General features: G+C 34.5%; 1 protein-coding gene across 9 annotated transcripts in view; it reads right to left on the reverse strand.

Annotated features, from left to right (window-relative positions):
- The window catches only part of cpx (synaptic transmission protein complexin), a 1078564-nt gene that overhangs the window by 151819 nt on the left and 912900 nt on the right, over window positions 1–13845 (reverse strand). For 2 of the 9 annotated variants that reach the window (XM_075291791.1, XM_075291790.1), the window contains exon 1: window positions 11129–11304. The exons of the other annotated variants lie outside the window; for them this stretch is intronic. In XM_075291791.1, the coding sequence (XP_075147906.1) occupies window positions 11129–11189 (61 nt within the window). In that variant the 5' untranslated portion in view covers window positions 11190–11304. Of the gene's footprint in view, window positions 1–11128; window positions 11305–13845 lie in introns of those variants that run through there. 9 annotated transcript variants of the gene reach the window in all.

Here is a 13845-nt window from a genome sequence, read left to right on the forward strand (position 1 = left end):
AGAACGCAAAAAATTGGAGATAAAGATTTTATCTTGAATACTCTTTATACTTGAAATAAGACATAGTTTCTATTTGAAGTCGAGTTTTGATTTGGAATCTTAAGTTACGGTTAACATGGTTATGATTTTGTACGATGACAAAATATTTAAATATGTAAATTTGTTTCTCAGTATCGGAAATGCAAAACTTAAATTTCAAATTGAATTGCATCTTTTAATGTAACTTTTGTTTAATTCTTCACTTCTTTTATGGTTCGGATCAATACCAAAATATTTTAAATAAATTAAGTCAAAACCTTAATTTAATTTCAGACAAAATCTTTTGATTTGCTTTTATTCCGTAGTAAATCTATACCATAAAGATAATATATGTTATACTCGTATATTTGGTACCTGTAACATTTCTTGTCAGTGTAAGTTTTAAATGCAATATTGTATTTTAGGCCATATTAATATTACAAATGAAAGCATTCGGACTCTCATTTATGTAAATTTCAATGTAATCCATTTAAAATGTGTATGTATTGATTGCATTCATTTCAATTATAAGGCTACCCAGCAAAAAATGTGGAAGTTCTTCCAAAGGCACAACTATAAAAGCACTTCCAGAATGATGTTCTTTATTTTAACTACCCCGGAAGTTCTTTTAATTCGATGTTTTATAATTTGGTTTTTTCATAATTTTAATTTATAATTTTAACTTTTTTTGTTTCAAATATGTTAAAAACAGAGTAAGAATTCATAAAATGGTACAAATCATTTAAATTTTGTCGACAAAAATGCTAAATCCAATCTGAAAAAAATTGTGCATTTTTGAAAATATCCCAGCAAAGAAAGCATCGCCAAAAAAAGTAATAAAAATGTTCTTTTTGGATCCGGAGTTGACGCAGAAGCGATGAATTTAACATGGGCTTGTCATAGGACGGAAGTCCTCCATTTCAACAGCCGTTGCACTGAATTGACTGCAAAACAGTCAATTATGAGTGGTACACAACCGTATTTTTTCCTGTTATATTCCAAGAAATCAGGAAACCCAACCACTGAAGACCACTCTTAATCAGGACAATGCCAGCGAGCTGTCACACATCGTCTCAAAGAACTGAATTTTTGAGTACTCAAAACATCGAGTTGATGGTTCATTCGCCGCATAATCCTGACTTCAGGATTGACGTAAGGACACCTTTAAGATACAATTCTCTTTTAAGTTTGAGTTTTGCGTACTTGATTCTAGGAAACACATTTTAGTTTATTCCTTTCTTTCACCATTTCTCTTCCCATGCTATCAGAGTCAATTAAAAACGAGTAACTGACAGCTTAAATTTCCAAATTGAGACTCGACCTCATGTAGAATTTATGCTATAGTCCTAATAAAAAAGTCTTTAAAATAAAGTGTTAAAAAAGATCTTCTATTTTTAAACGCTTTTTATACCCTCCACCATAGGATGGGGATGTATTAACTTTGTCATTCTGTTTGTAACACATCGAAATATTGCTCTAAGACCCCATAAAGTATATATATTATGGGTCGTGGTAAAATTCTGAGTCGATCTGAGCATGTCCGTCCGTCCGTCTGTTGAAATCACGCTAACTTCCGAAGGAAACAAGCTATCGACTTGAAACTTGGCACAAGTAGTTGTTATTGATGTACGTCGGATGGTATTGCAAATGAACCATATCGGTCTACTTTTACGTATAGCCCCCATATAAACGGACCTCCAAATTTGGCTTGCGATTGCTCTAAGAGAAGCAAATTTGATCCGATCCGGCTGAAATTTGGTGCATGGTGTTAGTATATGGTCCCTAACAACCATGCAAAAATTGGTCCACATCGGTCTATAATTACATAAAGCCCCTATATAAACCGATCCCCCGATTTGGCTTGCGATTGCTCTAAGAGAAGCAAATTTCATCCGATCCGGCTGAAATTTGGTACGTGGTGTTAGTATATGGTCTCTACCAACCATGCAAAAATTGGTCCGCATCGGTCCATAAGCAAATATAGCCCCCAGATTTGACCTCCTGTGCCTTTTGGAGAAGCAAAATCCATCCGATCTGGTTGAAATTTGATACGTGGTGGTAGTATATGATATTAAACAACCATGCCAAAAGTGCTCCATATCAGTCCATAATTATATATAGCCCCCAAATAAATCGATTCCGAGATTTGGTTTGGAGCCTCTTGGAGGAGCAAATTTCATCCGAGTTGAAATTTGGTACATTGAGCTAGTATATGGCCGTTAACAACCATGCCTACCGAGGTCCATATCGGTCTATAGTTATATATAGCCCACAGATAAATCGATCCCCAATCACACAAAAATTGGTCCATATCAAGTTCATAATTGCGTAGAAGTTTCTACGCAATCCATGGTGAAGGGTACATAATTTTCGGCCTGGCCAAACTTACGGCCATATTTACTTGTTTGCTTTGCAAGTAAGATACATTGTGAAAAATTTTTCAGAATTATTAACGCCAAGATGACCTCAGTTTAGCAAAATTTTCTTTCATGTTGGGATACCCATTTTAAAGTCGGATCACATAACTTAAGGAGAATATGACTTCACTAAAAAGTTTATCGAATTTTGGACAAAAAAAAAAATAAAGCATTATATCAGAAAAATGCTTTTCTCTTCTAAGCAAAATTCGCATTTATAGTTTTAGGATATAAAATCTTTGGCCTCACGACAATATTTTTGTCAGTGTATAGTAAAGTTGATTTAAAACCCAAATTTTTGAAATAATAATTTCTTCCAATATTCTGAGAAAATTAAAAAGCCTATGCCAAGGTATTTAAAGAGTTAACCATTTGCCAACACAAATTTAGATTTAATTTAAGTTATATTGATATCGTACTAAGTAATCAGTTTAGGTAATTTTCTTTATCATTTTGGAATGAAATGAGGCAGAAACATATACTATGTGCACTCATTAGTGACCGTAATATATTCTAGTCTTATTAAATTAACTTATCTGTTTTTAACAACATTAAGTTCTGTTTAATTCATTTTACTTCAATGAATGAAATTATTGTATGTAATAGGATTGTAACAAAAGACATACACAGATACATCTAAAATTACAAAGATATGCAAACACATTTCAATTTTCATCGAAGCGAAAACTCTTACACATCTTGCAACATTCCAAAGAAATACATTTGCTTTAAGCATTTCGGACAACTCTTTAGATTTTAACTACACTCAAAATTCCATTTCTCCATAAACACCAAACACATAAGAAGTAATTAAAATAAATTGAATATCCTTGAAGTGTGTAGGAGCATAAAAGAATGCTCAAGAACGACGATTTCAAAGCTTCAATGGTGGCAAGAAACTTAAATAAGCTACCTACCTACAGTCACCCCTTTTTTTTTTGGGTGCAAAAATATGTAGCTGACAATCAAATGCTTAAATTCAAATTTTACCTAAACGAAGTGAAAACTTTGTTCCAGGCTTCTGGCAAAAGCATTGGCAGCTAAAATTCCTTTGGTAACATTCTTCTAATAAGGGGTAAATAGCACTCTAGAGACCGAACGACCGACCGACCCATGGAACATTAAAGTTCCTGTGAATAAGAGTTTTAAAGCGTAATACAAAAATAATAACTCTGTGGCATATGTTAACACAAAGTATTACCAGGCACTTGGTAGTTGTACCACAAAGGACATACCAAACATTTGACCGTACAACTCACTCTCTCTCTCTCTTTTATTTGTTCTTAGTGTCTTTAGAATATGCTGAACGTTGTTGGGGCTGTATATACACGTATACACACACTTGCATTCTCCTAACTGGAATGCCACCCTTTAATTAAATGGTCCCTTTGTTTCAGTTTAACAAGAAAATAGCCCCTCAATTCCAGATGAAATACTCAAATTATTTATTATCAGCAAAAAAAAAGGGGTCTCTTCCAAATGCTGTCATTGTGTTGGAATATTTTGGTTGGTCATATTTGATATGGCATCCGATGACCATAGCCACACTGTTGTTGGTATTATAAAATTTTCCTAAATAAATAGTAAAAATATATAACAAAATAGGAAATATTTGTTTCGGTATTGGCTTTTGGGTCCTTAAAGGACATATTTCCCCCCATTCAATCCTTCTGTAAAGTTGTGCTGTATGTCGTGCGACAAACTTGTCCTGTTAATTTGGTTTAGAAAAACCTCAAGTCGTAAATTATGTACTTGTCTCATACAAGTATAGGTTGATGTTGGACCTACGATTTGATAAAAAAAGGAAAATATGACAAGGAACCCAAGGATATTTTATAGGCTTACACACAGAGACATACATATTTATATCTCATATAAACAAACCTCAAATGTTCGTGCCACAAATACCATGGTATTAATAAACAAAAACCGCTCTCCTAACAAAAAAAAACGGATGTTTTGGGAACCACCACATGGCTTTATTAGAATGAAATATCGGTTATCAATTTTATTTAAATAATGTAGTTTAGGACGTACATGTCTGTTATGGGATTAAATGTTTGTGCTACTAATATGCTCAAAAATAGTTTTTCTGAAAACCTAGAAACGTGAGTCGCAAAAATCTATAAAACTACAGCATATTTTTATAGCCACCTTTAGACACTCCTTCATTGGATAACGATCTGTATTAAAAGTTTATTATGTGCAAACTAATCGTAGTGTATCGATGTATATATACCATATCCTGAATGCATTTGTCTGTCCGCCTGTACTGTATTTTTCTCTCAAATTTTAAGAGATTTCTACATTGACCCAATGGCACCACGAAATAAGTCTCCATTAAATACATCCTCAAAAGCATGAATGACAAAATAAATCCCCAATTTCTTCTATAGAAAATAAAAACAACGATTTTGGGGATATTATTTCATATTTTGGGGATTTATTTCAAATGAAAGAACTCCCAAATTTGCTATAATTCCCCAATATGGATTTTGGGGAGTTATATCATTTTCTTAAAATTTAAAATAATTCATAGCAGTTGTGGCAGGAAGGGTTATGTTTATGAAGTTTTGTGTAAGGACCCAGCAAACAACAAGTATATACGGCCGTAGCTTCGGCCAGGCCGAAGCTTATGTACCCTCCACCATGGATAACGTAGAAACTTCTTCTGAATACTGCCATCCACAATCGAATTACTTGGGTTGCGGTAACGATTGTCGTTGGCAAGGTATCTTAAAACTTCCTAACACCGTCTTCTAAATTGTAAGTAAGTCCATACGTGGTATATATTAAATTAAAAGAGAGCGATTAAATACGTATATAATTAAGTTTGACAAAATTTTCTATAGAAATTAAATTTTGACAAAATTTTCTATAGAAATAAAATTTTGACAAAATTTTCTATAGAAACAAATATAAATTTTGACTAAATTTTCTATTGAAATAAAATTTTGACAAAATTTTCTATAGAAAAAAAATTTTGGTAGATTACTTTTGGCTCGAGTGGCAACCATGATTATGAACCGATATGGACTAATTTTTGTGTGATTGGGGATCGGCTGTATATAACTATAGACCGATATTGACAAATTTTGGTATGGTTGTTAGCGGCCATATACTAACACCTCGTTCCAAATTTGAACTGGATCGGATGTTAGAGACCATATACTAACACCATGTTCCAAATTTCAACCGTATCGGATGAAATTTGCTTCTCTTAGAGGCTCCGCAAGGCAAATCTGGGGATCGGTTTATATGGGGGCTATATATAATTATGGACAGATGGAGCTATATATAATTATGAACCGATATGGACCAATTTTTGCATGGTTGTTAGAGACCATATACTAACACCACGTACTAAGTTTCAACCGGATCGGATGAACTTTTCTCCTTCAAGAGTTTCCGGAGGTCAAATCTGGGGATCGGTTTATATAAGTAGTTATATATAATTATAGACCAATATGGACCAATTCTGGCATGGTTGTTAAAGACAATATACCAACATCATGCACCAAATTTCAGCCGGGTCGGATGAATTTGTTTCTCTTTGAGCCTCCGCAAGCCAAACCTGGGGATCGGTTTATATGGGGTCTATATATAATTATGAATCGATGTGAACCAATTTTTGTGTGATTATCAGAGACTATATACCAACATCATGCACCAAATTTCAGCCAGATCGGATGTAATTTGCTTCTCTTTGAGGCTCCGCAAGCCAAATCTTGGGATCGGCTTATATGGGGTCTATATATAATTATGGACCGATGTGGACCAATACTGGCATGGTTGTTAGAGACCATATACCAAAACCATGTACCAAATTTCAGCCGGATCGGATGAAATTTGCTTCTCTTTGAGGCTCCGCAAGCCAAATCTAGGGATCAGTTTATATGGGGGCTATATATAATTATGGACCGATGTGGACCAATTTCAATCAATGGTTGTCAGAGACCATATACCAACACCATGTACGAAATTTCAGCAGGATCGGATGAAATATGCTTCTCTTATAGGCTCCGAAAGCCAAATCTAGGGATCGGTTTATATGGGGGCTATATATAATCATGGACCGATGTGGACCAATTTTTCAATGGTTGTCAGAGACCATATACCAACAGCATGTACGAAATTTCAGCAGGATCGGATGAAATAAAACTAAAAACACTAAGTCGGTTTAGATCGGATGAAATAAAACTAAAAACACTAAGTCGGTTAAGAAAGTAATTGAAAATGGTTAAGTTTTTAATGAAAAAAATGTATTGAGTTTTGCAATAAACATTAATTAAATTTTTAATTGAGTCAATTAAAAATTAATTGAAATTTGCTAATGAAATCAATTAATTTTTTAATCACGTATTTTTTCAATGTCCAATTAAAACTGTGATATTGATACTATCATTTTCGCGATTGAAGACATTTCAATTAAAAAAATTAATTGGATCAATTAATTTCGTTATTGAATCAGAAAAATAATTTTTTTTGTGTAGTTCTACATTTGTTAATACGATGTAAGCAAAATTTAAACTAGGAAATTTATTTTCTTTAAATCATTCTATTAAAGGATTTTTGATAACGAATTTCTTAATCCCTTATATAAACATGATTTAATAATAGACTTTATTAAAGCTATAACCAATCAGCAAAAAAGTGCTTACGCTAGAAATCTCCAAATATCATCACTACATTTAAATGTATTTCCAATTAATATAAGTATTTATCATATTTCAACTCTTATCTTCTCTTTTCATTCCAGTTTCGTTGTTTCCATTTTCCATCAATTTTTTTCGTAAATTATGTTTCGAAGGAAATGGACGGTATTTCATTCATGTTTTTTTTTTTTTTTGTACTGCATCCTTTTTGTTCCGTTTAAAAGCCTTGGGACATAATGAAAAACGGGGAAGAATTATTAAACCTTAGGAAAAAAGTTCGCTACAATATATGCTATCTCTTAAAATCTCTTCGGAGAAGCATTAAATAAAAACTGTTTAAGAAAGATAAATAAAAAAATCGTAAGCATATTTTGCTAATTAAGCGTATAATGAAATTTCTCTTAATTGGGGGGTTTATGTATATTATTGCCTAGAGGGTTATTTGATACCACAAAGCAAGGATTATACACTAGAGGCTGTTTTGGGGTTTTTTCTTAGTGGTTTTTCGTTGAAGGGCTATTACTGATTATTTTTTTAAAGTTTGCTTGTTTTTTTTTTTTTTTAAGGTAGAAAAAGAGAGATATTATGATGAAGTAAATACTTATATACCAATTTAGTTCTTAGTCGCATGGTAATTAGAGAGCCAAATTTCAATCGGATCGAATGAAATTTGTTCCTCCATGAGGCTCCAGAAATCAAACTTGGGGGGTCGGTTTATATGTGGTCGGTCGGTCGGACATCGACCAATTATTTCATGATTAGTAGAAAGTTCAACCAGGCCCAAGAAATAAAATTTGAGGATCGCTTTATATGGGGGCTATATCTAATTATGGGCAAATAACAGTTTGGCTGATAAGGTCCCGGTCTGACACATAGATGGCGTCGCTAGTATTAAATGCATATTATTTTTATATAGTACCAACCTTCAAATGATTCGTGTCAAAATTTGACGTCTGTAAGTGAATTAGTTTGTGAGATAGAGCGTCTTTTGTGAAGCAACTTTTGTTATTGTGAAAAAATGGAAAAAAAGAAATTTCGTGGTTTGATAAAATACTGTTTTCAGCAGGGAAAAAATAGGGTGGAAGCAAAAACTTGGCTTGATAATGAGTTTCCGGACTCTGTACCAGGGAAATCAACAATAATTGATTGGTATGCAAAATTCAAGCGTGGTGAAATGAGCACGGAGGATGGTGAACGCAGTGGACGCCCGAAATCGATTATCTTGAGTAGGGAAAAACCATCAACAGTGACTATTATATGACGTTATTGGAGCGTTTGAAGGTCGAAATCGCGGCAAAACGGCCCCATATGAGAAGAAAAAAGTGTTTTTCCACCAAGACAACGCACCGTGCCACAAGTCATTGAGAACGATGGCAAAAATTCATGAATTGGGCTTCGAATTGCTTCCCCACCTACCGTATTCTCCAGATCTGGTCCCCAGCGACTTTTTCTTGTTCTCAGACCTCAAAAGGATGCTCGCAGGGAAAAAATTTGGCTGCAATGAAGAGGTGATCGCCGAAACTGAGGCCTATTTTGAGGCAAAACCGAAGGAGTACTACCAAAATGGTATCAAAAAATTGGAAGGTCGTTATAATCGTTGTATCGCTCTTGAAGGGAACTATGTTGAATAATAAAAACGAATTTTGACAAAAAAATGTGTTTTTCTTTGTTAGACCGGGGACTTATCAGCCAACCTTTTATATATACTTTATGGGGTCTTAGAGCAATATTTGGATGTGTTACAAACGGAATGACAAAGTTAATATACCCCCCATCCTATGGTGGAGGGTATAAAAAAATAATAATATATAAAATAATAAAAAAGAAGAGGGTTTGTGTAGGATTCGAACCCGGACCTCAAGATATGATTTTACTTACTGGTATTAATGAAAGGAATCACAGGTCTACACAGGTAAGTTATTATTAAATTCCAGGCAATACTACAAGTAGTAAGTATTTGATTAGCGGTATTACTGGAAGAATCACTAGTGCTTACTCAGTTTTTGCTGGGTAAATTAATTTCAGTTATCATACGAGTATGAATTAAATTTTTTCGTGAACGTGATTTGTATATATTTTATTCAAGCACATTCACGAACCGATTTTATTTCTCACGCACGACATATTTGTTTCAGTACCATTCACGCACGTTCACGGAGTTGCTTCAGATTTTGTTCACGACTCACGTGATTCACGCGTGTCACGCGCACACCTCTACTATTCAATCCAGTGGTGGATATGATTGGGTTGAACTTCTCTCTTTTATAACCGAGTCCAAACGGCATTTCACATTAAGGTGAAACCTTTTAAAGAAGCTTTGAAACACTCAGCGAAGTCACTAGCATTACTGAGAGGGGATGAACCACTGCTAAAGAACTTTTTGGTATTTGGTCAAAACTGGGATTGCACCCAGGACCCTCTGTATGTAAGGCAGGCATGCTAATCAATCAGTAGCAAAGGTATCCTTAGTGTTAAGTAGCCCTACGGGAAATGGATCAACCACAGCACCGGTACAGGACTAATCCCAGGTGTGTATGGACCAGTCCCAGTTCTAGTCAAAACGTATGGAAGGGACCGGTCATTTTAACATGGGTTTGTCTTGACGGGGTACATTTTAGGACGCATCTTGGACTCATCCCCAAGAACACGTCCTGGGACAATTTAGCAGGAGCACCCCATAGACAGGTCCTCAGGAACCAGTATAGGACAAACTCTTAGAAATATGTTTCAATTTGGGCATCCCAATCGAACCCGAAATGAAAAAAAAAACTTTTGAAATATGTCGAACAATAGGTTATTTTGATAATTTTATTTTACTAAATGCGAAAATGCTGGATATTAAAATCGTAATGGATGTAAGATTTTAATATCAAGCGAGTACGGAAATAAATAAATTGCGACTATTTAAAATTGCAACTAACTCGAGCACAGGTACCAGTTCTGTAATAGTTCCGTCAGTGGCAATTTGCACCAATTTCCCGTATGGAGACTACACCCTCAAAAAAAATATAATATATATATCCCAAACACATTTTGCTTCAAGCATATATATTTTCAGGATTGGTCCAAACAAAATATTGTTTGTATTGTTCAAACATATTATTTTTCACCTTAGGGCATGCACTGGTAGTAAAAAATTTTAATGAAATTTTTTTTGTGTGGATATATTGTTAAGGCGCCAATTGGTTACTTCCATTATTTTACTTGCAGCATACTCTCTAGATCTTTCTTTCGAAACACGTATATGTTTATAGACTATTTCCAAATTAATATATACTTGCATCTAAGCATATTATATTTACAAACATTTTATGTCCCAAACATAATATGTTCTAAGATATATGTCCCAAACATGTTATGTTAGTTTATGAACATTATATTCTTGCACTTAAAAATATTGTATTAAAAAAATTTGAGTTCCAAACATATAATTTTTGCACCCAAACATATGAAAAACAGTCTTTTTCGTCCGTGTACCAATTTCAGTGTAATTTTTCCCTCATTCAAATCGACCCACCTTACACATAAACATCTTGTACTACTATATCATGAGTAGTTCAACGATGTATTCGTTTTTGTGTTTTGTTGGCACAATGTCATGTCAACAAACATTGTAAATGAATTGATGACACATATGTAGTATGTGTAATTTTTCATTGATAAAAATGATAGCGAAAGTTATTAGACATTCATTGGTGGCTGTTATTGTTATTGTTGTCGTTGTTGTTGCAACCAACGAGAAATAATGAAACTGATTAGATATGAGAAGTGTCTACACTAAATATAAATCAATTCCAGCTCTTTCAATTCCAAAATAGAGTACTATACTTTCCCAGTACAACATCAGATTGACTGGGGGCTAATAACGTGCGGACACACACTTGGAGTACACTAAAATCCCATATGGAAAATTGTGATAAAATGAATATGGGTAGCACACAATATAGTAAGGAAATGTGTTTGCCAAAAGCATTAAATGTTAAATTTGATACGACCTAAGAGAACAAAAACAGGAGATATGTTGATGCCATCACTTACCATCGAGAAATTTATCAATTTTATGAAATGGATTGCCCAACTCCAATAGATATTTACTCATTTTAACACTTAACGAATTAATGCGTATGTATACAATACAAAGGTGAAAATTAAATTGAATTGATTTTGTTAGAAAAATAAATTTAATTTAAATACGCAATATACGCGAAGATTCAATGAGCCGCGTATGAAGAAAATACCATAAACAAATACTTCGGGCTATAAGAAAATTGACTGACTGTTTTGTTATTTTTTAATTTAAAGTTCCAGGTATTTTCAGGTGTATATGAGCAAATCATATGTGCTGACTAAAGGTCTTATCACATTTTTAACCTGCGAACATTAATGTGGGTTCATATGAACATGTAGATGGGTATAAAGTTCTACCCTTCACTTTGTCATAAATCAAAATGGTGATTTCTGGCAATCTCAAGTACGTAATATTAAGTACAAGCCAGTGTATATGTCTCCAAGTTTAGTCTGGTCGAAGCTTAAATACCCACCATCATGAATCAAATATAATAGTTTCTTTTGACAACTCTACGTTGTTAAGGCTTACTTGAAAATGTATAGGTTTTCTGGTGGATTTAATAACAGATACCCTCCCAAGCAAACATATATTCCAAAACATGGACACATCCATACCATATTCGGAACACCTATATATGGGCCTAAACAAAATATGTTGAATTCCAACCGAATCGGATAAAATTTGGAGTATCTAGACGCTCGAGACGTCAAAAAGGGATATCGGTCAATATCAGGGCTATACCAAAGCATGGACCGATTCACACCATATTCCGGACACTTATTTTTTTCTGGTGGATTTAATAACAGATACCCTCCCAAGCAAACATATATTCCAAAACATGGACACATCCATACCATATTCGGAACACCTATTTATGGACCTAAACAAAATATGTTAAATTCCAACAGAATCGGATAAAAATTGGGGTATCTAGACACTCGAGATGTCAAAACGGGATAACGGTCAATATCAGGGCTATACCAAAGCATGGACCGATTCACACCATATTCCGGACACTTATGTGTGGATCTAAAATGTCTCTAGATTACCAGTTTCAGGCAAATCGGTTAAAAATTGGGATGTCTAAACGTTCAAGAAGGACAACGCCCTATGTTGGGGATATAACAACTCGATCCATTATCCATGACCAATCTCAAATATCTTGATGCAAAACCAATATCTAGTCATATTTTAGAACAAGTTTAGTAAGAGCGGCTATCCGTTATTTAAAGCTCAATTATATTATTTAGTTTATTTTGGTATAACAGTTGGTGCAGTTAATTCACCCAATTGTGTTAACTGACATCATAACATAAAATTAACCCACTCTAATATTTCCATAAAGCTACGTAATTGTGTCAACAGATAACAGTCTCCATTGGAATGAGAATACATTTTATTCGTATACTACGTAATTCAAAACACTCTCCAAAGCGGCTTTATATTTAGTATAAGCAATATCTAAAATATTGTTCGAATAAACTTAGACAAGACGTCATGAAAAATGTTCATTGCTGTCAGCTTCGGGTCGGGGAGGGGAACCTAAGCTATTTGAAAATTGGATTTAAGTTCACCGATTTGCTAGACATTTTCAGGGAAGGTTTTAGTATCGATTTTTGACCGGGGAGCGGACCTACCCTTTGCCCGGATTTCTCCAAGTACAGTGGCAGGGGGACCTTCCCCTTCCCGAACTTTTTGAAAATTGGACTTCTCCGATCAAATTTTCAGAAGAAATTATGAAATCATTATGGGGAATATAATTTTTTAATATTTTGACAGAGAGCAAGGCCCTCCTTACCCGAATTATTGAAAAGTGGGCTTATGTTCTCCAATTTGCTTGAGCTCGGAAAAAGCTGAACCTATGAACCGATTTACTTGAAATTTCAAAAAAAATGTAGAGGATGATCATGGTGTGAAAATGGGATAAATTTTTTGATATCGTTTACCCCGTCGGCGAAAATTTCAGAGACGGTTTAGGTTTGTGTCTAAACAACTATACGGCGCTTTAATATTTGTAATAACGTTAGCCCACGTTCTATTTAGATCATTATTTGCTCAGACCCCATAAAGTGTATATATTCTGGGTCATGGTGAAATTCTCAGTCGATCTAAGAATGTCCGTCCGTCCGTCTGTCTGTTGGTATATGGTCTCTAACAACCATTCAAAAATTATTCCACATCTGTCCATAATTATATAGAACCCCATATAAACCGATGCCCAGATTTGGCTTGCAGAGCCTCAAAGAGAAGAGAATTTCATCCGATCCGGCTGAAGTTTGGTACATGGTGTTGGTATATGGTCTATAACAACCATGCAAAAATTAGCCCACATCGGTCCATAATTATATATAACCCTCATATAAACCGATCCCCAGATTTGGCTTGCGGAGCCTCAAAGAGAAGCGAATTTTATCCGATCCGGCTGAAGTTTGGTACATGAAGTTGGTATATGGTCTCTAACAACCATGCACAAATTGGTCCACATTGGTTTATAATTATATATAGCCCCCATATAAACCGATCCCCAGATGTGGCTTGCGAAGCCTCTACGAGAAGATAGAAATTTGGAACATGGTGTTGGTATATAGTCTCTAACAACCATGCACAAATTGGTCCATGCACAAATTGGGGCTATACATAATTATAAACCGATATAATTATGTATAGCCGCCATATAAACCGGAGC

The sequence above is a fragment of the Haematobia irritans genome, chromosome 1 (assembly GCF_050003625.1).
Source record: "Haematobia irritans isolate KBUSLIRL chromosome 1, ASM5000362v1, whole genome shotgun sequence".
Lineage (NCBI taxonomy): Eukaryota > Metazoa > Arthropoda > Insecta > Diptera > Muscidae > Haematobia > Haematobia irritans.